Genomic DNA, 27,943 nt, shown 5'->3' with positions numbered 1-27,943 from the left:
CGTGCGCGTGTGTGCGTGCGCGCGTGTGCGTGTGTGCGTGGGCACGTCATCAACGTGCGACACAAATCCACTCAGGCCTGGCCTACTTTTGACGCAGACTGTTTCCACTGATCCACTCGCAACATTTCTTTCTAAAACCATAACATGTTTTCGTAAATACTTGTCATTCATATTTTGTCGGTTTCAACGCTCCGCTTAACAAACACTTGTTTGTGGGCTAGCTTGTTTTGTTTGTGGGCTAGTTTTTTTTTTTTAGGGGGGTAGTGAGTTAAGTTGTTATTATTTGGAGTTGTGTGTGTGTGTGTGTGGCTAACGCTATCATCGTTAGCATCAGTGTCGTTGACGCTTGGTGTTGCTAATGATGGAGTTCAACAATGTTAATACTAGCGCTAATAATAACGTCAACAGCGTGAATGTCGGCGGCGGCAACGTGCCTGCGTTTCTCACCAAGCTGTGGACTTTAGTTGAAGACCCCCAAACCGACCAGCTGATCTGCTGGAGCCCTGTGAGTGAACACAACACACACATGCTAACATCTATAACTGGAGCCCTGTGAGTGAACACAACACACACATGCTAACGTAGTAACGTTTATAACTGGAGCCCTGTGAGTGAACACAACACACACATGCTAACGTGTATAACTGGAGCCCTGTGAGTGAACACGACACACACATGCTAACGTTTATAACTGGAGCCCAGCCTGTGAGTGAACACAAGTTACACAACACACACATGCTAACGTTTATAACTGGAGCCCTGTGAGTGAACACACACATGCTAACATCTATAACTAACTAACTGGAGCCCTGCCTGTGAGTGAACACACACATGCTAACGTTTATATAACTGGAGCCCTGCCTGTGTGACTGAACACACACATGCTAACGTGCTATAGCATTTATAACTGGAGTCCTAGCCTGTCGTAGATGCTATATAGATGATCGATTTTGAAAATGTATTTGGGGCGGTATAGCGCCGTCCCAAAATAAACAAAGTAGTACAGAAAAGGTTATTGCAGGACTCTAGTAGCCCTTTTCGGGACCCAAGACTAAGTGACTGCAAGTGAAATGACACAATCATTGCTGTCATGTATAACTGTTCCACAACATACACATGCTAACATTCATAACAACACAGTGATGCTAGCTAGCATTCATAACTACTACAATAACTGCACACTGATACTAACTGTAACTACTGCAACAACATACTGATGCCAGAATGCTAGCATTTCTAACAGGAATCCTGTAAGAATCAACACACATGCTAACATTAATAACTGTACTATTAGTACAACAACATGCCGGTGCTTAACATGCTATTATTTATAGCTGGATTCTGTAAGTAAATCGACAGAACAACACACATGCTAATATGCTAACATGTCATGTGTGTTCTGTACTGTACACCACACTCAGTGGTGCTAACATTTATACTGGAGTCTTGTGAGTAAAACACACTGATGCTTAAAGGGGAAAACCACCCATTTTCAACATTTTACTATGTCATTAATATACCTTAGAGCTGTTGTGTGGAAATAATAAAAAGTCCCCCCATTCTGTGTTTCCTAGAACTGTAAGTTTGAAAAAAATCAACAAATTAACATGGTGAAACGCATCTTGATGACATCATCAAGATGTGTTTCACCATGTTAATGATTTTTTTCAGACCTCTAGTTCTAGGAAACACAGAATGGGGGGACTTTTTTATTATTCTCACACAACAGCTCTAAGGTATATTAATTACATAGTAAAATGAGTGGAATGCCCCTTAAGTGCTAACATAATAACATAACTTCACTACAAACACACACACACACACATAACTATTGACAGTGATTGATTGATTGATTGAATTTTTGTATTCACAGTATGTAGACTGGGTACATTTAAATCGAAAGCACAAGTCAATACAGAAACCACTATGAGGGTGAAACCAGAAAAAAGCACAAAGCCTTGTTTACATCAGGGTCCTAGCATTTATATAAAATGCTAACATTTATACTCAAGCACAGCACACGCCACATGGATGTTAAGTTGCCAAGATCCATCATGCTGTAGTAGTGGTATTAAGATGGTGTTTGGTGTCGCTGCTGGCTGGGCCTGGTCCAGAAAAACAATGGATCTACAAGACATCAACGTGGTGCCACGTGAAGCCCTGATGTCTTGTAGGTCGGCGGGCTTGACGTTGTTTAGACAGAGACCGACAGACAGCTGCTGCTAATGGAGCTGAAGACAGAATGAATAGACCAGGTGTTGTTGGACTGTCGGTCAACCCCCCCCCCCCCCTGCTGTAGGGTGTAGGCTATCTGCTCAAATAGCATTACATTCATTTAAACCTCCCGTGCTGTTTATATAATGGTCAAGTACACGCGACTAACCCTTGTTTCTTTAGGCCCCTCGACATTGTTGTAGCAACACAGATGACAAGAAATAAGTAAAGAAAAAGCTAGGATTAAGGGGGAAAAGCAGTGTGTGCATGTATCTGTTCTATAGAGTGCTGAGTGTCTTGCGGAAACCTCTCATCTTCTCACATGATGTTCAAATGTTCATGCTCAGGGGTCATTCAATATGTCCGTACACTGACAAATGTGTCCGTCCGTGGCAAAGACTTGGCCTTGTTGTCGTTGTCCATGGCAAATGTTTGATTTTCCTTTTTAGACACCATTCCATTGTAATGTTTTTACTTTGATCATTAAGACCCAATTACTGAATGTAAGTCTCCAAGTTTTCTTCAGAATATGTATGACACTTATTTACTACGACACTAAGGCATATTATGGCATGTTATGACTCGAATGTTTTATGTTTTAATTATTATGGTCGAAACTCGAAACAAACATGTATCATCATTCAGGGCTAGCTCTTTGTGTGTTTCTGGTAATATTATTGTCCGTGGCAAGAACATCATTTTGACAAAAATGAACATTTGGAGTTACGTAGGTGCTTTCTATTATAGTATGTGGTTGTTGACATTGTGTGCTGCTGTGTCTCAAATGACAGAGGTTTACTCAGGGGCGTCATCTACGTGTAGCAGATCTACACTGCTGTATGCGCTGTAAGCTTGTAGATCAGCTATTTCCGCATTTTTTTTACCTTTAACATTAATAAAATGCCAGTAATTATTTGGTATGTTTCAGTTATGTGACACAGTGACAGAGGTGATAGTGCATGCACATCCACTCTAGCCCCGGTGCCCCGGTGCTGGACAAACGGGAATAGGTAGAAAAAATAGAGTCCGCAACACTGGTAAAGGAACTCTTCTTCAGGAATACTATCCATAACCCCTCAGGGTTGAGAAGAACCCCTGGCCTACTCTACTGTGAGTCTGCATGCACCGTTTCATGCCATTCGGCTCAACGGTGCCGGGAATTTGCTGTCCAGACTCAGAGACGGACGGGTAGTCAGACACCCTGGACAGGACAGGGGCGAAAGCAGCCTTATAATGTGTGTGTTGTGGTGTGTGTGTGTGTGTGTTTTCAGAATGGAACCAGTTTCCACGTCTTTGACCAGGGTCAGTTCTCAAAAGAGGTTCTGCCCAAGTTCTTCAAACACAACAACATGGCCAGCTTCGTACGACAACTCAACATGTGTAAGATACGCTCACCGTGTGTGTATGTGTTTGTGTTATGGCTGGACAATTAATTAAAATTATGACCAAAATTGCCACATGAACTACTGCAATTTCCAAATAGCAGAGGCTCCAAATTGATTGCAAAAAAGAGGGGGTGGCTCAGGGGTAGAGTGGCCGGGTGGTAACCGCAAGGTTGCCAGTTCGAAACCGGGCTCCCCCAGAGTTAGTGTCGAAGTGTCCTTGAGCAAGACACTGAACCCCAAATTGCTCCCGATGTGCTGGTTGGTGCCTTGCATGGTTTCCCCTGTCATCGGTGTGTGAATGGGTGAATGTACAGTAATGCAATGCACAATCTATGTAAAGCGCCTTGGATAAAGGCTCTATATAAATGCGCCATTTACCATTTATTCACTAAAATCAAATGTTGTCCTAAGAAAGTAAAAAAATATTGTGAACTTGTAGATGTACATCGTCTATTTTCACTACTTTTTTTTACTGTGGAACTGAGTCAAATTAAGAACCACTGCTCTAGTGGCTTATTGCTTTAACCCATTTTGGGCGGGAACCCCTTTTGGTGTTTTAAACATGTTATAATTTAGCTATTGAAAAATAGCAGATCTACAAGCTCATAGCGCGCCACTTGTAGGTCTGCTATTTTTGAAAAATCGTGAAAATATTTATTTCAGAAATCTGGAGGATTTAGAAGATTTCTTTTTAAATTTCAAGGTCAGGCCTAAATGGGTTAATATGCACTGTTGTTTTTATAATTGTGTGTGTGGGTGTGTGTGTGTGTGTGTGTGCGCGCGCGTGTGTGTGTGTGTGTGTGTGTGTGTGTGTGTGCGTGTGCGTGCAGATGGGTTCCGTAAGGTGGTTCACATTGAACAGGGAGGCTTGGTGAAACCAGAACGAGACGACACAGAATTCCAGCATCCTTATTTCATCCGAGGACAAGATCACCTGCTGGAGAATATCAAACGCAAAGTTACCAACGTAAGTTCTCAATTTATTACACAAATTATTAAAAGTTAACTTACTAATGTAGTGGACAGACAGACCTACAGACCTTTATTGATCGTGAGGCAAAGTCAGTATCTGTCGTCACTGTAAAAGCTGGTGATATGACAGACCGACACTGTCTGTCTTTCACAGTGAACTGGTGAAAGACAGACAGACTTCCACAGTGATAACTCTGGTGAAAGACAGACAGACTTCCACAGTGATAACTCTGGTGAAAGACAGACAGACTTCCACAGTGATAACTCTGGTGAAAGACAGACAGACTTCCACAGTGATAACTCTGGTGAAAGACAGAGCGACTTCCACAGTGATAACTCTGGTGAAAGACAGACAGACTTCCACAGTGATAACTCTGGTGAAAGACAGACAGACTCGCACATTAACCCATTTTGACCTGAGATCAGATTCTAAAAATGTCTTCTACATCCTGACAGTTTTCTGAAAAAGCTATGTTTCTATGGCGTCGTTCTTCAATTTTTCAAAAATAGCAGACCTACAAGCTCGTTTTTGAATAGCTAAAGCATAACATAATGCTAACACCAAAAGGGGTTCCCGCCCAAAATGGGTTAATAATGGTGACGCTTTGGGCTGTCATGATTACATATTTAAGTTGATGATTATTTGTCACACAAATAATTGCGATTAATGATTTTATTGTGTTTTTGGCATTGGGAATTGGAATAGAATTAGCATTTCCGTTTGCCTTTTAGGCAATAAGTGCACATGGCAGGGAATCACGCATCACAAATGGCTATTTCTGCATTGATGTGTGACGGCTGTCGTTGGGGAACGCAGGTGTCTGCCGTAAAGCAGGAGGAGCTGAGGATAACGCCGGAGGACGTGACCAAGATTCTGACCGACGTGCAGCACATGAAAGGGAAGCAAGAGAACATCGACACCAAGATCAGCACCATGAAACAGTAAGACTGACCCCTCCCTCCCTCCCTCCGTCCGACCGTCTGAATCAGGGGTGGGCAACTTTGACGATGGCGAGGGCCAATATATGAACACACTCACTCCAGAGAGGGCCACAGTGCATATTACTGTCGTAGCAAAAATAGCCGATCTACAAGCTCAAAACGCGTCGCAGTGCGACGCGTTTTGAGCTTGTAGATCGGCTATTTTTGCTATATTTGAATTGAAAACCTGATTTATTTTTTTGCTATTTTTGAATTGGAATCCTGAAAAGTAAGCTTTGGATTGAATTTCAAATGCATTTAGTTATAGTTATGTTAACTTTATGAACTGTTACCATAACTACATTGGACACAAAAAGACAATAACATTTTAATACTATAGTCATTAAGTACTAGTCATTTAATACTAGTCATGAAGTAATTAAAGCGGGGTTTGGAATTGTAACAGCTGAAATCAATACTATATCAGTATTCTGATATTAACATGCGGGCCGCATTAAGTGAAGGTGGGGGCCGCATGTGGCCCCCGGGCCGCCAGTTGCCCACCCCTGGTCTGAATGACTTCATTATTACCGTCTGTGAGTCTGTCTATAGGGCGGCTAGCCTGTCACCATTGTGACATTTTACTTTTAATTTCTGTGTGTTGCTAAAATATTTTAAGTGCGTTTCCAGTCGTTGAACGTTGTGAAATTACATTTCTGTTTGGCTTTTAGGCTTTGTAAAGAAAAGGTGCACAGATGTGACAAATTACTTAAATAGTGTAAATGTTCATAAATATATGTTTTATCATATATATCATCATGATATCATCATATCACATTTATCAACATGATTAGGAATTGTGATTATCTCAAATAATAGCATTTAGGCTATTGTAATAATTGGGACAGACTTGTCTGTCTGTCTGTCTGCTTACTTTCTTTGGGTGATATTTGAACATTTATTTTGGAAATGTAATGGTCCAATCCTCGACAATTCAACTCTTCAAAAATATATCCAAAATAAATGTTATTATTTTGTCCGTCTGATTAAAAAGGCTGTAAAAATATGTTGGATGGGTGTGTTTTGCCACATCGATATTGTCGCGGTGCAAACTGGGGTAGGCTACTTGAGATACATACATTTTCAATAAATAAAAAATAAATTAAGATCAACTACAGTTGAAAATCGGTAAGGAAAAAATATATAAAAAATTATTAAATGTGTCAATGATTTCTTTGTATATTGAAGTTATTTGTCATATCTGCCCTGTGGAATTTGTGATTGTGAGCCGAGCGCGCAGCTACGTTACTATACTATGTGTGTGTGTGTGTGTGTGTGTGTGTGTGTGTGTGTGTCAGTGAGAACGAGGCCTTGTGGAGAGAAGTGGCCAGTCTTCGACAGAAACACGCTCAGCAACAGAAAGTCGTCAGCAAGGTACCACCATCCATCCAATAATACATAACATCTTGCCTCCACCTTAACTTAACACTAAGTAAGGGGCAATTCACACTATGGTCCCGGGTTCGCACTCGGGACCACTTGGCAGATTTTGTGGTAGTGTGAATGATGCGTACCGTTCCCGGGAGCGGATCGCACAACCGTCCCCGAGACCGCATGGGGGGTGGGTCTCTGGACCGATGAAGTGTATTCAGATACGGATCATTCCAATGTGAATGCATGCGTACCTAAAGAAGGAAGTGGACTGTTTTTTTTTAAGAACGTGACATAATCTCTAGTTGACACAGACGCTGCATGACGCGTTACACCAGCACATTTCTCAACGCCGCCCGTCTCCTGTTCGCGCAGCACCGCAGTACGCGCTGATCTTATTCTGCGGACTACACGTGGCTCTTGGACTTTGATTGGCATAGTTTCCAAAGTAAAACAAAATAATAATAATGCTAAAGTAGAATCCATAGCAAACTAATATCAAACACGACACTGGAGCACATAACTGACTGACACAGTGAATAGCATGCAGGCAGGCTGACAGTGAAGTAGTATAACGGCAAAGAGCCAAAAGAGGCAATGCAATGTAGTCAGTGTGTCTGGATTTATTGGAGACAATGTCGCAGAGTTGATGGTCATTGTCCGTGCGCACCAGCCATCAAGCACACCGCCATATGGAGGATCAAAGTGTGTTATGCAAGTGTACCCGGGTGCGCTGTTGAATCTCGGGCAATGTGAATCATGGCCATCGGGGACCAGGCAACCGTATTCGGAAACGGTTCCAATGAAACGGATTCAGTCCCTCTCAGTGTGAATTGCCTATTAGTCAGTCAGAGAGGCTTATTGTCTGTATCAGCCAGGGTGCAGGAGTCGATCCCCGTTTCAATGCGCTAGACCTCTGGGAGATGGAGCACAACACCTAACATCAGCTCCCACTACTTACCGCACAACATCAAGCCGTGCTACTCATACGCTGAGTTAAAGGAGCATTCAGTGATTTGGGTGATTTGGAAAAAAACCCGGTCCACCCGGTTATAAGATGTGCACATGCACACGCTCTACAGTGGGGGAAGTACAACAGACCAACAGCACGTGCACCAATGCCCGCCCCACTCGATCATGATTGGAAGAAGGCCCCTCTCATCCTGATTGGATGAAGGCTTTGCCACCCAAACCGAAACTAGGGTTTTTTGACCCCAGGGGCTCACTGGGGACAGGGAGGAACTCCTTATATGGTCAGCACACTTTATAGTAGGGAGGATTATCCAAAAAATAAGAAAAAATAAGTGATATTTGAATTAAGTGAAATCACTGAATATACCTTTAAGGAATTAAGGCAGGGGTGGGCAACTTTGACGATGGAGAGGGCCATTATATTTCCATACTCACTCCAGAAGGGCCACGTTGCATGCATGTCGTAGCTCATGCAGAGGTTCCGTGTTTATTTACCGTAACTTGATTCCAAAGTGTGTACATTGTTTAAGTCTCTGATGCATGGTTTGCATATCGTAAATATATGAACTTTGGCTAAAAGCTTGTGTTTAAGCCACGTGGGTAACAGTCATAGCAGCTTGGTTACAATGACGCGAGGTTACGCCGTGGTGGGAAATAAATATTGCTCTGTGTTGGCATTGCCGGGGGGGGTAATAATTTACTATTCTGTCCATCGGGTTGCACTGGACCGGGACGTAGTCTAGTATTAGGCGTATGTGACACCAGAGCCAGTAAATGTTGGCCTGCCGCACAACGTTTATTTTGACCACGCATGCATGCGCACCATTCATGTGCACCCCTGGTTACACCCCTGTTTCATCTCTCTCTTAGCAAAAGGGTCCTTTGCCAAGGACCTGAATAACATTTGAAGGCTCCTGATCTACACATGTTGTCATTGTGTAATTATTATTAAGTACAGTGTTCTGTCTGTGTGTCTTCCAGTTGATACAGTTCCTGGTGTCGCTGGTTCAGTCCAACAGAGTAATGGGAATGAAGAGAAAGATGTATGTCTACGTTCAGTCTATTACTATTACTGTTACTACTAATAGTGCTATTACTACTACTACGACTGTTATTACAACTACCACTACTACTACTGCTACAACTAGGGTAGTCACAATAAGTGTCATGCAAATAATTGTGATTTGCGATTTAATTACATTTTTTAAGTTTATTTTTTTAGAAAATATGAATAACAATTACATGTATGTAAGGGCAGACAATATTATGACAAATACCATCAATAAATAAATGACTAACATATTTATTTAATGTATACTTTGAAGTAATAACTGTGACAGGCCTTACTGCTGCTAGTACTGGTACGATTAGGAACTGTTACTTGTACTATTGCGTAGTAGTAGTAAACGTCAGTAAAGGCCATTGTGCTTGTTTACAGGCCTCTGATGCTGAGTGATTCTAGCTCCGCCCATTCCTTGCCCAAATACAGTCGTCAGTTCTCCTTGGAGCACGTGCAGTCGTCTCCGGCCTTGACCGTAAGTCACACGAGTCGCCGTCGGGCTCTACAAAAAGAACCCGTGTTCCGATGGATCCCATTTAGTTATTATTTTAGTCACAAGGTCTTTTTTTTTTATCTCTTCGTTGCTTCAGTATTTACAGGACCCACACACACACACACACTTAAACCACTTTCAAAATGTTTCAGAAATTGTGAAAATAGAAGATCTGCAAGTTTGTATAGTTTACTTTTATGAGCGACCTAAGCAAGGCATTCATTTACAAAAAAGAAAAATTTATAAAATGTGCAGATACAAGGTCTTCAGAATGGTTTATACGTAGATGCAACGTAACACAAATTATATATTATTTATAGGGGTGTAACGATACATTTTAACAGTGATATGATACGCGTCACGACACATTTATTTATTTATAATACAATACATGGATGATATTCGTTCATTTATAGCGATACGATACAATGATTTAAAAGTGATAGTTACTATTTTGTGTGTGTGTGTGTGTGTAGACTTCCAGTTTACGTCCTGCCGACAGTCCTTTGAAGTCCGGCCCCATCATCTCTGACATCACAGACCTGGCCCCGCCCTCTCCCACAACCATACCCTCCGATTGGACAGAAGCAGGGTGGGGAGTCGGCCAATCAGATTTGTCACAATGATGTCATTATGCTACTATTGGCTTGTTGTAACGGTACCACTTCCTGTTTCCCGTTCCAGAGGCAGCCCATTGGTCCATGTGAAGGAGGAAGTAGAAGAAGGCACAGCTTCCCTGGTAGACTCCTCCCTCTCTCCCACCACTTTCATTAACTCCATTCTGCAGGATGACCCCACCCACCATCTCCCTACAGCCAATCACCTGCCAGGTAGGATTCACACCCACAACCTCCATAGAGAAAGGAGAAGAGTCTAGGTCAGGACGTGTGGAGCGTTGTCCAGGGTGTTTCAGGGAAGGGAGAAGAGTCTAGGACGTGTGGAGTGTTGTCCAGTGTGTTTTATGGAAGGGAGAAGAGTCTAGGACATGTGGAGCGTTGTCCAGGGTGTTATAGGGAAGCGAGAAGAGTCTAGGACGTGTGGAGTGTTGTCCAGGGTGTTATAGGGAAGCGAGAAGAGTCTAGGACGTGTGGAGTGTTGTCCAGTGTGTTTTAGGGAAGGGAGAAGAGTCTAGGATGTGTGGAGCGTTGTCCAGGGTATTTTAGGGAAGGGAGAAGAGTCTAGGACATGTGGATCGTTGTCCAGGGTGTTTTAGGGAAGGGAGAAGAGTCTAGGACGTGTGGAGTGTTGTCCAGTGTGTTATAGGGAAGGGAGAAGAGTCTAGGACATGTGGAGCGTTGTCCAGGGTGTTTTAGGGAAGGGAGAAGAGTCTAGGATGTGTGGAGCGTTGTCCAGGGTGTTTTAGGGAAGGGAGAAGAGTCTAGGACATGTGGAGCGTTGTCCAGGGTGTTTTAGGGAAGGGAGAAGAGTCTAGGACATGTGGAGCGTTGTCCAGGGTGTTTTAGGGAAGGGAGAAGAGTCTAGGACATGTGGAGCGTTGTCCAGGGTGTTTTAGGGAAGGGAGAAGAGGGTGTTTTAGGGATGTGAGAAGAGGCTAGGATGTGTGGAGCGTTATCCAGGGTGTTGTAGGGAAGGGAGAAGAGTCTAGGACACGTGGAGCATTGTCCAGGGTGTTTTAGGGAATGTTCAGACAGTTTTCCTGTGTCAACTGAGTGAGCTTGTAGGGTTGGATGAGGTGTTGAACATATGAGGGTGCCCTGCCTTTGATTGCGTTGTAGGCCAACATCAGTGTTTTGCAGCAACCGGGAGCCAATGGAGAGAGCGGAAAAGGGGGCAGACCGTGAACATTTTGGCTGGTTGAACACCAGGCGTGCTGCTGAGCATAATGCATTTACATAATTACCGTCTCATTTTACATAATTACCGTCTCATCTTGCAGATCTCGGCACTGCTACCGGCTCCCTCGTCACATCTGACCGCGCCCCCAGCCCCGCCCCCAGCCCAGCAAAACGAAATCAGAAATGCCTGAGTCTTTCGTGCTTCGATAAGTAAGCATTACTTTTACTAATAATGTGACTAGACTAGACTTTTGTTCTCATCTTTTTTTCTTTTCATTTTTTTCTGGTTACATGGGCTTGTTCTGTCTTGATCACGATGTTAAAATTTAGATGGCAGGTAATTTAGACAGATTTGTTGTTTACCTGGTATCCTATTTTAAAAAAATGATAGTGTATTGTACTGGTTTAGTGAGGCACTACACTGCCTCTCTGCATTTGATGCATGTTTTTACCTTACGTGTGTCTGCTAAATTGTACTAGTTGTAATACTATAACTAAATTGTACGATTGTTTGTCGTGTGGATAAGTAAGTATTACATTCACTAGCCCCCAGCTAGGATCCTATCTCTTGTTCAGTATTACTAAACTACTAAGCTCTATGCACAGCAGCCACATTGGAAAGAAGTGATCTTTCCAATTCTTCTTTTCATTTTTTTTTGTAATGTTTATTTTATTTGAAAGTGAAATATCCCTTTAACCTCATGAAAGCTATGACTAAACCTAACCTCAAAACCATGGCCACCTGGTCAAAACACAGGGACAAGTCTGCAATGCTGATATTGTGCATGTTGGCTCACTGGGAACTCTGCTACACCAGTAGGTCTCTTTGGTGTGGGGGTCCAGGGACCCTCATGGTTTCTTGAGTGTTCAGTCCCAGGGACATTTTATGAGTCCCACTTTAACGACGTTAGGAGTCATATTTTCAGCATTGCGGTCTAAACGACCTCCATCAGGTATCTCTCCAGATACCTGATGAAGATCGTTTAGACCGAAACGTTGTCATCTAATAAAACTACTGCTCTATAAGTGAAGACGGTGTGCGGGGACCCTTTTCTTCTCATAGTATTAGTCGACGAAATCAACACTGCTGTTTCCCATACTGTGAAGAAAGTAAGGAAGAGGCCCAATGTCTTTCCACTGTGGCTGCTGTTGCATAGAGACGATGACCGTGTTATTACTGCTGTGCATAGAGACGATGACCGTGTTATTACTGCTGTGCATAGAGACAATGACCGTGTTATTACTGCTGTGCATAGAGACGATGACCGTGTTATTACTGCTGTGCATAGAGACGATGACCGTGTTATTACTGCTGTGCATAGAGACGATGACCGTGTTATTACTGCTGTGCATAGAGACGATGACCGTGTTATTACTGCTGTGCATAGAGACGATGACCGTGTTATTACTGCTGTGCATAGAGACGATGACTGTGTTATTACTGCTGTGCATAGAGACGATGACCGTGTTATTACTGCTGTGCATAGAGACGATGACCGTGTTATTACTGCTGTGCATAGAGACGATGACCGTGTTATTACTGCTGTGCTTAGAGACGATGACCGTGTTATTACTGCTGTGCTTAGAGACGATGACCGTGTTATTACTGCTGTGCATAGAGACGATGACCGTGTTATTACTGCTGTGCATAGAGACGATGACCGTGTTATTACTGCTGTGCATAGAGACGATGACCGTGTTATTACTGCTGTGCATAGAGACGATGACCGTGTTATTACTGCTGTGCATAGAGACGATGACCGTGTTAATACGCCACTGCTGCTAGTAGAGGAGGAAACATTTAGAGGAGGAAACATTTAGTAATACTACAACTAAATGTTTCCTGTGTCCATAAGTATTACTAACACTACTAACAACACTACTATTACTGATAATAGTACTAGTAGTGGAGGAAACATTTAGTAATACTACAACTAAATGTTTCCTGTGTCCATAAGTATTACTAACACTACTAACAACACTACTATTACTGATAATAGTACTAGTATCAACACCGTACTAGTAATATTATTGTTATTAATGCTACTACTAATGTTACCGCTGAATGTACTTCATTTGATTCTAGTGTTTTAGCTCATCAGAAGTCCAGCCCAGCTGGAAATTACCAGTCTAAACCAATGTGAGTGGAATGCCACTCACGCACACATTACATACCTCAAATTAACATGCACTGCACACTGAGCACTAGGGCATTAAGCAACTAGTCGACTAGTAAATCCACTAGTCAACCTTGTTGGTACTAGTTGATAAGAAATCAAGATTTTGTAGGCCTCAAGATCAGGTAGATTATAGTTATAGTCACCATGTACACAGTTTTTAAATGTACAAATATTTATTTAAAAATTATTATTTACATAATAGGTAGTTAAACAACTAGTCGACTAGTAAACTAGGCAACTAGTCAAGTAGTAAAAATGCCTAGAAGTGAATGCCCTACTGAGCACACACACACACACACACACACACACACACACACACACACACACACACACACAGTACACTTAGGGCTTCACAACTACTGCTGAATTTAGTAGTGGACTAGTTGTGGTTGTGGAGATATGTCATGTTTTCATCTCTGTATTTAATAACTTTATTTTATTTGTTTTATTTTTAAATAACACCGGTCACATTGCGATGCTTTGCAAGCTTTTAGATTGTCTATTTCCATATCTTTTGAAAATATATGAACATTTAACGACATGGATGGAAACGATGACGAATCGATGCAGTAGTAATTGTCTAATAAATAACTGACAGGCAGAGGTGCCCTGAGTCCAGAGAGATCGAGGATCACTGCTATAGTCCCTGCTCACCATGCTGTAAACTGTGTGTGTGGGGGTGTGTGTGTGCAGATCAGAGTTAAATGACCATCTGGAGAACATTGATGGCAGTCTGGAGAGCCTGCAGTCCATCCTGAACTCTCAAAACATCAGCTTCGACTCCACACCTCTGTTTGATGCAAGTACCGTGTGCGTGTGTGTCTGTGTCCCTTTATCTTTTGTAATGCTTTATTTTGTTTTTAATTTGTGTTTCTTTTTTTACAACAGTTTTTCAGTTCGTCAGTTTCCAGTGGAGACTTTGACTTGGACAGCCTTGACAGTGTAAGACACACACACACACACACGCACAGACACACGCACAGACACACACACACACACACACACACACACACACACACACACACACACACACACACACACACACACACACACACAGAGACACAGAGACACAGAGAGAGAGAGATTTCTTTACAACCACTAAGTAAAGGTGGCTATGGAACATTTTGGAAGCAATTTCAAGATAGATTTGTCCAGAACAAGAAAGAAACGGGGGGGGAAAAATAACTTCTTGTTCCGATGTCTTCAATATAGTTATGATTTTCATTACACTCTTGTATGACGAAGCGATTCACTTCAGAAAAGCCTATGACCATGTGAAGGAAGAGTTTTCTTCTGGACTGTAACAAATGTATTCATCACAGAGAATGACAAGTTTTTTTATTTGTCAGAGAATGGCCAGATTTATTTTTTGTCAGAGAATGACTAGCTTTTTTATTTATGTATTGCATAGCCAGGATGGACAGTTTCTCTGTGATTGGCTAGTAGTGTTTTCTCCGTCTAACCAAACATGGACTACTTCCTATGGAGGGATATTGATTGATTATGCGGCTACCTCGGCATAATATTGTCGTTTTCCAAACAACCGATTATTATATTGTATAATGTAAGTTTCTTTTTGAGCAGATTATTAAAGTTGGCTGAATGTGACTTTCTCCTTTCAGCTGCTGTCCCCTTTAACTCCAAGAACAGATGATAAAACAGGTAACACACACACACACACACAGTTTATAGTTGTGAAGAGACCAATTTTAAGGCATTTTTAACTTGAATCAATAATTTATTTTTAACTTCCTAATTGTAAGCCTAGTTTTTAGCCATAAAACAATCTTGTGAGGACCAGGACAAAGGTCTTCCCAATGTCTATTTCTCAAATTAAAACTAAATACTTGTAAGAACATTTGACCCTCAGAAGCAAACTAGAATTGTTGTCATGGTTACCATTTATTTCCCTGTTGATGTCTTCTGATTGGCTAGGTAAACAGTTGGTGCAGTACATGGCCACGCCCCTGTTAACGTCTGGCAGCGATGAGGCGGAGCTGCCGTCTCTGTTGGAGCTGGAGGGGGAGGAGTCATATTTCAGCCCTGACGCCACCCTCAACCTGCTGGCCACGCCCATATTCAGCCCAGAGTCCAATGAACAAGAAGAAACAGACTGACCTCACACCGCTTCTGTTACAGCCTCCTCCTCAAAGGCCCGTTTCAAACCGCATCTTTAGAGAATGGGCGCTCACTAAGTCTCATTACCCGATGGCACCGTTTCTGTACAGTCAGTGGTTTTCAACCCTTTTCATATCGAGGCCCATTATTTATTTATTCAGCATTTGAGCCACGGACCACCATTTGATGACATTTTAGCCTCTCAGACATTTTAGCGCCCACGTAAACACGATTGCGTTGTTGCCCCTCGACTTCAAATGTCTTCTAAATCCCGACAGTTTTCTATGTCAGTCGTTCTCAAACATTTCCATGTCAAGGACCCCAAAATATATATATAATTGTACGCATAGTACTTCATCTGCCACGCAACATTTTATTTTGACCTCACATGCGCAAACACATGCGTGCATCCCTGAATATGTTAAACGAAAGCTTGAAATGACCGTATCTACCGATGATGTCACTAGTAGTAGGCAGGTTTCCGAACTGTCCACAACCCTCCACTGAGACACAGACTGAACGAACGGAAATGGTTCCATCTTATAATGAGCATTAGTGAGGACCTATTACATGAAGATACGGTTGAAAAATGGGTGAAGTGCTCCTTTTAGCCTCCACTCTCCACCGCCAACAACAACCGAACTTCATCTGGAGCAACAACAACCAGCTAGCACCAACTGTACCAAAACACAAGACTGGCTTCATTTGGTTTTAACAGAATTGGAGGATGTTTCTTATTAGACGAGTAAGAATCAATCCAGTGAGTCTATTTTTGATTTAACAACTTCAGACAGCTTTACAAACTGTAGATGAATGGTTGTTAGTGAGACTCACTCAACCATGTGGAGTCTATCGTCGCAGTCGGACAGAAATCATGTATCGCCATAATTCGACTTCATGTTCTTTTTTTTTTTGTAAATGAATGCCCTACTTCATCTCATAACCTACGAAAGTAGTCAAATAGCCGATCTTGAGAGCTTCAAGATTGACTATTTCTACTAAAGAAAATTAATTTAACCCGTTTAGACAGACCGTTACTACTAAATAATACCCGTTACTTTAGCCCTAAGGACGATAATACTAATGTGTTCTAAATCATAACTGATCGTAACAGTTTTCTGAAGTGTGTGTGTGTGTGTGTGTGTGTGTGTGTGTGTGTGTGTGTGTGTGTGTGTGTGTGTGTGTGTGTGTGTGTGTGTGTGTGTGTGTGTGTGTGTGTGTGTGTGTGTGTGTGTGTGTGTGTGTGTGTGTGTGTGTGTGTGTGTGTGTGTGTGTGTGTGTGTGTGAGATATTTGGAGTCCTTGACATGAAAAAGTTTGAGCACCACTGATATAGAAACAGTTTTTTCAGAAAACTCATGATTTAGAAGACATTAGAATCGGGTCTTAATGGGTGACTAAGTAACTATTGGAACCTGAAAAGTAACAGTTTAGGCACTGTTACGCACTGTTAGGTTTAGGTCTGGGTTTGGGGTGGTAAAGCTGGGGTGTTGTGTTCCTACACTTTCAGGGATTTGGCACTAAATTCGATATAATGAATAAAACATGATATTATTTGAAAAAAAATATATTATGAAAGGAAAAGCCATCTTGGCTGACTAATAGTTCCTGCAGCTGGTGGCAGTGCAGTGCTTTGTTCAACAAACAAACACCACAATACATGGAGCTAAATTCTAAGGGGGAAAAAAAACATTGTTCTTTTTTTTAAGTTAATTTAAAGTAGCCAATCATTTTGTAGCCCCTTTTCACCCAGTAGTTATGCCAATTAATTCCTGACACTGCTGGTTGTACTCTACTGGCTCTGCTGCCTGTGAGGAGCCCCCACCGGGAGGACATACTGTCGTACCCTACTGGCTCCCCTGCTGTGAGGAGCCCCCACCGGGAGGACATACTGTCGTACCCTACTGGCTCCCCTGCCAGTGAGGAGCCCCCACCGGGAGGACATAGTGTTTTGACCTACTGGCTCCCCTGCCAGTGAGGAGCCCCCACCGGGAGGACATAGTGTTGTAACCTACTGGCTCACCTGCCAGTGAGGAGCCCCCACCGGTGTTGTAACCTACTGGCTCAAGCCCCCACCGGGAGGACATACTGTTGTAACCTACTGGCTCCCCTGCCAGTGAGGAGCCCCCACCGGTGTTGTAACCTACTGGCTCACCTGCCAGTGAGGAGCCCCCACCGGGAGGACATACTGTTGTAACCTACTGGCTCCCCTGCCAGTGAGGAGCCCCCACCGGTGTTGTAACCTATACTGGCTCCCCTGCCAGTGAGGAGCCCCCACCGGGAGGACATACTGTTGTAACCTACTGGCTCCCCTGCCAGTGAGGAGCCCCCACCGGTGTTGTAACCTACTGGCTCACCTGCCAGTGAGGAGCCCCCACCGGTGTTGTGACCTACTGGCTCCCCTGCCAGTGAGGAGCCCCCACCGGTGTTGTAACCTATACTGGCTCCCCTGCCAGTGAGGAGCCCCCACCGGTGTTGTGACCTACTGGCTCCCCTGCCAGTGAGGAGCCCCCACCGGTGTTGTGACCTACTGGCTCCCCTGCCAGTGAGGAGACCCCACCGGTGTTGTTACCTACTGGCTCACCTGCCAGTGAGGAGCCCCCACCGGTGTTGTAACCTACTGGCTCCCCTGCCAGTGAGGAGCCCACACCGGTGTTGTTACCTACTGGCTCACCTGCCAGTGAGGAGCCCCCACCGGTGTTGTGACCTACTGGCTCCCCTGCCAGTGAGGAGCCCCCACCGGTGTTGTAACCTATACTGGCTCCCCTGCCAGTGAGGAGCCCCCACCGGTGTTGTGACCTACTGGCTCCCCTGCCAGTGAGGAGCCCCCACCGGTGTTGTGACCTACTGGCTCCCCTGCCAGTGAGGAGACCCCACCGGTGTTGTTACCTACTGGCTCACCTGCCAGTGAGGAGCCCCCACCGGTGTTGTAACCTACTGGCTCCCCTGCCAGTGAGGAGCCCACACCGGTGTTGTTACCTACTGGCTCACCTGCCAGTGAGGAGCCCCCACCGGTGTTGTAACCTATACTGGCTCACCTGCCAGTGAGGAGCCCCCACCGGTGTTGTGACCTACTGGCTCACCTGCCAGTGAGGAGCCCCCACCGGTGTTGTAACCTACTGGCTCACCTGCCAGTGAGGAGCCCCCACCGGGAGGACACACTGTTGTAACCTATACTGGCTCCCCTGCCAGTGAGGAGCCCCCACCGGTGTTGTAACCTACTGGCTCACCTGCCAGTGAGGAGCCCCCACCGGGAGGACATACTGTCGTACCCTACTGGCTCCCCTGCCAGTGAGGAGACCCCACCGGTGTTGTAACCTATACTGGCTCCCCTGCCAGTGAGGAGACCCCACCGGTGTTGTAACCTACTGGCTCACCTGCCAGTGAGGAGCCCCCACCGGTGTTGTAACCTATACTGGCTCCCCTGCCAGTGAGGAGCCCCCACCGGGAGGACACACTGTTGTAACCTACTGGCTCACCTGCCAGTGAGGAGCCCCCACCGGGAGGACACACTGTTGTAACCTACTGGCTCACCTGCCAGTGAGGAGCCCCCGCTGGGACGATGTAGAGCCTCCGTCCTACTCTTCCCGCTCAACATTCCCCACTGACTGGCTCCGCCCCCAGCCTGTAGGAGTACTACTATGTGCAGTGTCAAATATCACCCTCCCCAGTCCCCAGACTCCCCAACCAGCTTCCCGAACACACACAATGGTGTGTTTATTTAGACGGCGAGCCGGATGCACCACGGTGGTTAGCAAGGGGTCTTACCCCTGCGCTGCCTGAGCCCAGACAAAATGAAAAAAGATAAAAAGGGAAAACAATGTTCAGTATTTCAAATATTCATAGCCAACTGCACTATTAATACACTAGATTGTAACCAAAAAAAATGATACAATGCGAAATGATCTGTGTTGTGATTATATCACCTCCACAACATCAACATGTCCACTTTAGCATCCTGCCAGAACTCTTTTTTTTAAGTTCCAGCAGGTCCCCTGGATGATTGTTGCACATCTAGAGAAGTCATATTGGTGCATTATGTGAAGCCGCCAGCATTTTAAAAGGGACTAAACTTCATTATCACAGATGAGGTCAAACACTTTGGAATCACTGGCATACTCTGTGGAGTACAGTTGGAGGCCATCGATATTGTCCTTCTTTTTGCTGAGGTTTGCGTGATCTGCGCAAAAGGACAGTTAACCCTTTTATGGGCGGGAACCCCTTTTGGTGTTTTAAACATTATGTTATAATTTAGCTATTGAAAAATAGCAGATCTACAAGCTCATAGCGCGCCACCGAGTGGCGCGCTACGAGCTTGTAGGTCTGCTATTTTTGAAAAATCGTGAAAATATTTATTTCAGAAAACTGGAGGATTTAGAAGGATTTTTTTAAATTTTGAGGTCAGGCCTAAATGGGTCAAATGATAAGGGACAATATCGGTGGCACCCAACTGTAGGTAGACTCTAGACGGATGTCATTATGAAAACACTGCACACTGGGGGGCTGTAACAAATGTGTCTGAGTCAGGAAAGTGCACAGAAACTAGAAGTGGCAAAAAAACATGTGGGAACGTTCAATTAAATCAAATGTATATTTTTATTACGGAGGTTCTTGTAAACAGGCCGTTTGTAAAAGAGAGATTATATATATATATGTGGTTCCATATCTATTCAAGTGTTACTGATCAAAGGCATGGGATCACATGATCTCAAACCAACCAATTATTTTGTGGAATCTTTTTTTTTTAGTTTGTCTTCTCGTTGGTTTGTAACTTTGGTTATTTTATCATTTGGCTCTGTCTGCTGGTAATGCGGTTTATTTAATATACCGTTCGCTCTACAGTACTCCATACTGTATGTTGTCAGGGCTCGGCCATATCGCCATTAATAAAAAAAAATGTTTGCCTACGATTAACGATTATTAAAAAAAACAAATTGTGAAAATAGATCTACAGATCTTGTCGGATCGGCTATTTTCGTTAATCTTTTGTTCAACGCCAATGTGCAACAAAGTGTAATACAGGCCAGGGTTAAGTGGTTAATCGATACATACTCTTTCCGACGTCGGAGAATGTTCCTGTTTGGCGAGTCGGGACATAATTCTGAACGTCCCCGGTTTCTGAGGAAACGTTCTGAGCTCGGGATGACGTACGTTAGTTATATCACCACCTTTTCTGAAGAAAGGTTTGGAGGGTCGGACTCGGAACGAGTATGGACCGAGCTTAAAATCGATGTAGCCGATTATTAAAAAGATACAATTTAGTTTGTGTCGAATCGTTATATATACATACGAGGGGGAAAAAAACTGATTACATGTAATATATGGAATAACAGACTGGTTTATTCCACATACTACATGTAATATGGAATAAACCAGTGTCACGCAAGGCTAGAAGGTGCAGTTACCATGTTTGTTGCATCATAATCTAGATTTATTTCACAGAAAACAAATGATGCTCGTTCCCTTAACACTGCAAAGAAATTTGAGCAAGTGTTTTTATTTTATATACAGTATGTACATAATTAACTATCCGCGTAGACAATGATTCGCCCCTCAATCTGAAGTATGACACTTAACTTGACAATGTTACACACACACACACACACGTACGTTTGTGTAATGAGCTTCCAACAAATTGAATGAAATCACTTGCGGTGCATTTCTTTCAATGTAGAAGTTTAAGGAATAGTAGCCTCTTTTTTTTCCCCTATCAGTTGCTCGCCCCGTGCACGAGACAATAATCCAATAGTTGATGACGCCGCTGCGGTATACATAACATAAACTCCTAAATCACTCTCACAGTGTGATGATCCAGGTTCAAAGAGAATGATTTAAAATGTGGTTTTACTCTTATTATGATTGGTCTCCTTCTAAATCTCCACTATGTAACTTAACCTCTTCTACCCCGGATTTGAACCTTGCGCAGGTGCTGATTTATTTTTTATTTTATTTTTTTTAACCATTGAGCTGATAAAGCCGGCCTATGCTCGGTATAATTTCAACCTTGACCATCGGCTCAAGATTTGTGTCATATCCTGTATGTATAGCTGAGACATGATCTCAATAGGAGAGCAGGGACACTAAATACCTGCACCCAAATTGTATAAATTATATTGTATTCACACACTACAGAATGGACAACATTACATTGTATTCATTAAAGAAAAAAGTTACAGTACCGCTTTAACTTCAGTTAGTCAAATATTGGATTATTGGCTCATAGGAATATGAATAGGAATATGACAAAAAAAATGAAATCTCCATGATTTCAAGGCTTTACGGGGAGAGTAATTCATAGAATTGAAGTAATTTTTTAGGGTGAACTATTCCTTTTAAACTTAGTTATTCCAGTGTTCAGATCATAGACAGGCTGGTACAACTGTCTCCTTTTATTTCTGTTTTTATTTGTTATTTTCATTACACCGATGCTGGTCTGCTGTTGTTGCCCCACAAAGCATCCATGTATTTATTTTTAAGGCACTCACTGTAGGCTTTATTTTATGTTAGAGAATCTACAGGACAAGTTTTAGTAGAAGCAAAAAATAAATAAAGTTCACCATTAACCTTGAACTGTGTGTTTGTGTGAATTGAATTCTACCTTCGCCCTTTGTTCCACTGGTTCTCAGAGTGTGGTCAGGGGACCCCGCCCCTACTAGGGGGTCATTGCATGAACATCCTCAAGGACCCCTACGGGGCCCCTAGGGGTCCTTGAGGATGTTCTTGCAATGCGGCGTGGTAGTACTGCGTGCAATGACCAATGCAACACTGAATGTGAACATCAGGGGGACCCCAAATGGCCACCCTGAAGGATGGTGGACGTCACGTTCTCTTCCTGGATAGTTGGCCTTGCAAAGTGCCGCCCTGGGCCACTGCCTAGTTCACCTACAGTATGGACGTCGGCCCGGCCTTTCTTTATTGCATGATGTTATGGTGTTTACAGTTTAGCAGCAGACAGCGAGTCAGGCTTTTGATTGATTGATTTAAATATGTATTAACAGTTTGCAGAATTACAGTACATTTCAAGCACAAACTCAATACAAAGACTTAACTGTGAGTGGACAACCCAATTAAGCATTACACTTGTTTACAAGAGGGTCCACCTTGTTCAATTCATCATAACATTTAGAGACGTACAAATAGACACTTCTATATATAGTCAAAGAACAGAACAGGAATTCATCATAAGGGAGGTAAAAAGGGAAAAGAAACATATACAGTGAGGGGAAAAAGGGGTGGGCATTCAGATTTTACGGAGGCCAGTTTCGAATTGCAGCCGTCCGTAGGTGCCCTTTGAGAGCGGTTTTGAAGGAGTCAAGGGATTTGCATGTCTTAATGACTGTTGGTAGGGCGTTCCACATTTTGGTGGCATAGGAGCGAAAAGAATTTAGTCCCTTGTTTGTGCCGAATCTGGGTTGTACATGGTTCGTTGCACTTCCTCTGGTGTTGTGGGTGTGGACTTCGTTAACATTAAGGAAGTATCTAGACCGGTACATGGCGAGTACAAAGAGATCCACCCATAATGATTTACTGTGGTTAAAATATAATAATAATAATGGTTATTGGACTGGGGAGTCAATGAATACATGATATATTCTTAGTTTTTTTTTTTAATGTGATTCCCTGTGTTACCGGCAGGGGGAAGTGGAGACACATGTGGTACAGGACTGGTCTGGTTTCACAGTGAACATTATTGCTGGCTAAAATATGTTCCCCTCCCCTATACATAATTTGATTATAAAATAAAGAATATCTGTCTGTCTGTCCATTAACAGTAATAATGACTACTGCATTTTTTTTAAATATAGGCCTATATCTCAAAGTCCAAACCAAACAAGGAGAGGTCCAGAGATTCAGCCAAGCATAATTCTAGTGGTCTGCTGAGCCTGACCTTAACCTTGTCATTAAATCAGATTGTGTTGTGTTTACTATAAATATCTGAATATGGTTTTGACTGTGAACACTGTAGCCTAGGTACAGCATGCTATTGGCTAACACACCACATGCTGACATAATGACAACATGATAAAACGTGCTAGTGTCTTGCTGTTCCAATGACAGTAATTAATAGACCCTCTCTCTCTCTCTCTCTCTCTCTCTCTCTCTCTCTCTCTCTCTCTCTCTCTCTCTCTCTCTCTCTCTCTCTCTCTCTAAGATGAGGACACTGGCTCAGGCTGCATCTCACAACACACACACACACACACACACACACACACACACACACACACACAGAGAGAGAGAGCTCTAGGGGCATAATATCTCCTCTTCTCATGACTGTTCTCATAATGGTAATGTAATAGTCCCCTAGCACGCGCACACACACACACACGCACACACACACACACACACACACACACACACACGTCACACACACACGCACTTCCCTTGTGCCATATCTTGGTTGTGTCCACCAGATTGATGACCCTACGTGGGAGGTGTGTGTGTGTGTGTGTGTGTGTGTGTGCGTGACGGTAACCAGCAGAGTGACACGGAGCAGAACGGCTACAACCATTTAACACACAAGCAGCGACGGACCAACACGTAAGATTACCTTTCATTTCATTACATTTCATTAAGTTCAGTACATTAAATTAAACTTTATTCAACTGCTTTATAACTACGTATGATTTATAGCCCATGGTTTTCAACCTGTTTCATATCAAGGTCCATTATTTGAGGCACATGCGGACCGGCACCATTTGTACGTTCTTTAATTGTGTAGACTTCTTGTAAATTAAGTAATGCAGATGCTAAACTATAATTTAACTCTTGAGAGTAAAATGAAACCAAATGGACCCGTACATACCACCTGGAACCCTGTCAAGGACCACTGGTGGTCCCCGGACCACTATTGAGTGAGAACCACTGGCCTATAAAATAACTTATTTTAACTTTAGTTTTTTTCAAAAGTGAGTAATTAGAGAAAGTAAAAGATGAGTGTTCATTTTCTGCTTTCTTTCGTTTTAGGGATTTTAGCTGTTTTTTACAGGGGGGGGGGGGGGGGCATTCGAGCATGGGGCTAAATATGTATTTCTTTACATAATGATACTACACTCCAAGAAATTACATCTTGCCACAAAAGATCACAGGATCTAATCTGAATTGTGAGGGTAGCCTACTGGGGGGAAGCCACACTGTGTGTTATAGGCTCAATATGTCAGTTTGACACATTCAGTATAGATCCCGTGATCTTTTGTGGCCAGATGTAATTTCTTGGAGTGTAACTAGTAGGACTATAGTAAATAATAATAATACAAAAAAAATACATATTTAGCCCCATGCTCGAATGCCCCCGACCCCCTGTCAAAAACAGCTAAAATCCCTAAAATGAAAGAAAGCAGCAAATTAACATGAACCTAAACCTAAAACATGAACCTTGTTGAAAAAAACTAAAGTTGTCCTTTAAGTTAATTAGGACATGCTGCACGCGCAGAGGTCTACATCATGTAAACACTGCATGTGAGATGGACCACACAGGCTATGTTAATTCAAACTATGATTAGAACATCTATATGTCGCTGAAGAATGTTCCCGTTATTATTATTATTATAGGCTATAAAGATTTAAAAATGGTTCTAATTGAAATGGCAGACTTCTCATGCCACAATTATAGACTGTAGCTGGAGCAGGGCTGCAGACATTGGACAGTGAGAATCCAGGAGACTTTTTAGCAATCATTTCTCTGATTCTCTCTGTATGATTGCATGCACTGCCCAGACCAGCCAAAGCGGGGGTCTGGTCTGGGGGTCCTCATCCCCCAGAAATGTTTGAATATAGTATAGTTCTTGGCTATGTGTTTAGCTCTGGTCCATAGCTCTAATGCCGTTGCATCTGCATTTGAGCTATGGACCAGAGCTAGGCTGTGTTCTGGTGAATTTTGGAATACCAAATCCAGGGGAAATCCAGGAGAGATTAAAATGCAGGAGTCCTGCCGGAGATGGGGGAGAGAGAGAGAGAGAGAGAGAGAGAGAGAGAGAGAGAGAGAGAGAGAGAGAGAGAGAGAGAGAGAGAGAGAGAGAGAGAGAGAGAGAGAGAGAGAGAGAGAGAGAGAGAGAGAGAGAGAGAGAGAGAGAGAGAGAGAGAGAGAGAGAGAGAGAGATATGCAGGAGACTCCTGCAGGATCCAGGGTTGTTGACAGACAGCCCTGGATGTTACAATGCAAGGTTTCTGCCCCAAGGAGACATACAGTATGTGCATAAATTCAAATGAAACAATTAATCAGTTTGTTCATTTACTATATATTATTAAAGAATAAGATGAGAGCAAATTAGGCCAGGGAATCTTACAATAAAGTATAATCATGATGAACAGTAAGAATTGGCTTTTAAAAAAAGTGTCTGTTTTCTGTTCTGATGTTTGTTTCAGAACAATATTGGTTCATTTTCCCAATTTTCTATAGCCCACATAATACTCCAATTTTCTGACCCCCGCAGAGGGTCTTAGTATAATCTGATCGACAGTAGGAATTGGCATCTGTTCGTTTCAGAACAAACATCAAATATTGGTAAAACAAAATCAAAATCAAAAATAAATCATGAATAAATAAAAGAAAAATCTAAGAAATTCCATAAATTAGAAAACAATAGCCGACAATAGCCGATCTACAAGCTCACAACGCGGTGAGAAGTGTCGCGTTGTTAGCTTGTAGATCGGCTATTTTCACTAGTTTGGGTCGCGCGGGCTGGACTAACATTGTGACCGTTTTTTCAGGCCTCCAGGAACTCCAGCTCCAGATGTTTCCACATCTGTCCTTCCTCCTGCTCTTCCTCCTCTCCTCCTCTTCCTCCCCCATGCACCAGGAAGGTCGTGACCTCTACAACGTCACCATGGCAGCCATTCTGCCCATCAACAACACAGACTATGCGTGGGCGTGGCCTCGCGTTGGCCCCGCCCTCTACCGCGCTGTAGAGCGCGTGAACTCGGACCCCGCCCTGCTGCCCGGGATCCGATTGGTTCTGGAGGTGGGAAACTCCCAAAACGAGCAGGTATACTGGTCCTATTGTTCTGTTGTTCTAAAACCAGCTTCTATACTGGCCCTTTATTGTTCTATAACGAGCAGGTATACTGGTCCTATTGTTCTGTTGTTCTAAAACCAGCTGCTATACTGGCCCTTTATTGTTCTATAACGAGCAGGTATACTGGTCCTATTGTTCTGTTGTTCTAAAACCAGCTGCTATACTGGCCCTTTATTGTTCTATAACGAGCAGGTATACTGGTCCTATTGTTCTGTTGTTCTAAAACCAGCTGCTATACTGGCCCTTTATTGTTCTATAACGAGCAGGTATACTGGTCCTATTGTTCTGTTGTTCTAAAACCAGCTGCTATACTGGTCCGATTGCTCTATTGTTTTAAAACCAGTATTACGGTGATTACGAGTATTCCGAGACTTACAGGTCTTTAAATAAATACTTTCTGAAACGTCTATGGGAAAAATGAATGGGAAAAGTCCCGCCCGCGAGACTGCGATGCTCTATATTGTTCTAAAACCAGCAGCTACACTGGTACTGTTCTCCTGTCTTAACCCATTTTGGGCGGGAACCCCTTTTGGTGTTAGCATTATGTTATGCTTTAGCTATTGAAAAATAGCAGATCTACAAGCTTGTAGAGCTTGTAGGTCTGCTATTTTTGAAAAATCAAAGAACGACTGACATAGGAGGAAGGGCGAGATCCATTTTAGCCGACCGCCCGGTCGGTCGGTAGTCCGACCGGGCGGTGGGCTGAAATAGATCTCGCCCTTACTGGGAGGGGGAACATAGCTTTTTCAGAAAACTGTCAGGATGTAGAAGACATTTTGAGAATCTGATCTCAGGTCAAAATGGGTTACGGTATAATGGTTCTATTATTTTAAAACAAGTATACTGGTTATTTAGTCTATTATTCAGCAGCAGGTATACTGGCTGACAGGCTACAGAGCACATCTCACCGGTCCTTGTCTCTCTCCACTGGCTCCCAGTGAAGCGTAGAATAATGACATTATTCTTTTTTTGCTTGTCTTCAAAGCCCATAACTCTCTTGCATCTGTGTGCGCCTGTGAGTAAGTGAGTGTGCGTGTGCGCGTGCGTGTGTGTGTTTAGTTTCTGTGTGACTTGTTGTCCTAGTCTAGCTCGCTTTTTTTTATTACTGCTTCATTTTACACTGGTGTATCGTATTGTTTTCTCTGACCTGCGAAGCACTTTGGTACGATGAGAGTCGTTTTTAAATGTGCTATACAAATAAAATTGATTTGATTTGTGATATTCTTAGTAATATTGTACTTTATTTCGGTCCTTTATTTCGAGAACATATACATACAAACATATATACATACACATGTAAGTCCACTAACTTAGTGGCACTGAAAAGGTAGAGGCTGAAGCAGAAGCTTTTATTGCCTACCCTTTTTCATGTCCTGTTTTCTCCTTTTCT

At 43.1% G+C, this 27,943-nt stretch overlaps 2 protein-coding genes and 1 long non-coding RNA gene across 4 annotated transcripts in view; 2 read left to right on the top strand and 1 right to left on the bottom strand.

Annotated features, from left to right (window-relative positions):
• The first annotated feature begins 124 nt into the window (after window positions 1-124).
• On the top strand, window positions 125-17,922 carry hsf1 (heat shock transcription factor 1). 2 transcript variants are annotated; one of them, XM_079523049.1, is made up of 15 exons: window positions 125-505; window positions 3,486-3,594; window positions 4,430-4,566; window positions 5,389-5,513; window positions 6,851-6,926; window positions 8,877-8,938; window positions 9,334-9,430; window positions 9,925-10,040; window positions 10,133-10,278; window positions 11,346-11,454; window positions 13,331-13,384; window positions 14,118-14,223; window positions 14,313-14,366; window positions 15,047-15,086; window positions 15,360-17,922. In XM_079523049.1, the coding sequence occupies exons 1-15, from the start codon at window positions 359-361 to the stop codon at window positions 15,539-15,541; spliced, it is 1,560 nt and encodes a 519-aa protein (XP_079379175.1). In that variant the 5' UTR covers window positions 125-358; the 3' UTR covers window positions 15,542-17,922. The 2 variants fall into 2 exon arrangements, with proteins under 2 accessions (XP_079379175.1, XP_079379176.1); XM_079523050.1 differs by lacking the exon at window positions 13,331-13,384.
• On the bottom strand, window positions 16,320-22,105 carry LOC306938759. The gene is made up of 3 exons (XR_013791762.1): window positions 19,076-22,105; window positions 16,491-18,397; window positions 16,320-16,444 (listed from the first exon to the last, which is right to left on the bottom strand). It is a non-coding gene; the product is annotated as an uncharacterized lncRNA (long non-coding RNA).
• A 4,166-nt stretch (window positions 22,106-26,271) lies between these two features.
• The window catches only part of LOC306938714 (atrial natriuretic peptide receptor 1-like), a gene marked incomplete at both ends in the record, with an annotated part of 47,525 nt that continues 45,853 nt past the window's right edge, over window positions 26,272-27,943 (top strand). Inside the window, one exon of the mRNA XM_079522980.1 lies at window positions 26,272-26,523. Coding sequence (XP_079379106.1) covers window positions 26,272-26,523 — 252 coding nt within the window. The remainder of the gene's footprint in view (window positions 26,524-27,943) is intronic.

The sequence above is a fragment of the Electrona antarctica genome (assembly GCF_951216825.1).
Source record: "Electrona antarctica genome assembly, chromosome: 15".
Classification (NCBI taxonomy): domain Eukaryota; kingdom Metazoa; phylum Chordata; class Actinopteri; order Myctophiformes; family Myctophidae; genus Electrona; species Electrona antarctica.
This window is presented reverse-complemented; position numbering and strand designations above follow the sequence as displayed.

Excerpts from the sequence above, each read along its gene's own strand:
- hsf1 (XM_079523049.1), top strand. The coding sequence starts at position 359 with ATGATGGAGTTCAACAATGTTAATACTAGCGCTAATAATAACGTCAAC. Across the intron at positions 13,385-14,117 it reads AATTACCAGTCTAAACCAAT|ATCAGAGTTAAATGACCATC; the intron begins GTGAGTGGAATG and ends GTGTGTGTGCAG. Across the intron at positions 14,367-15,046 it reads ACTTGGACAGCCTTGACAGT|CTGCTGTCCCCTTTAACTCC; the intron begins GTAAGACACACA and ends TTCTCCTTTCAG.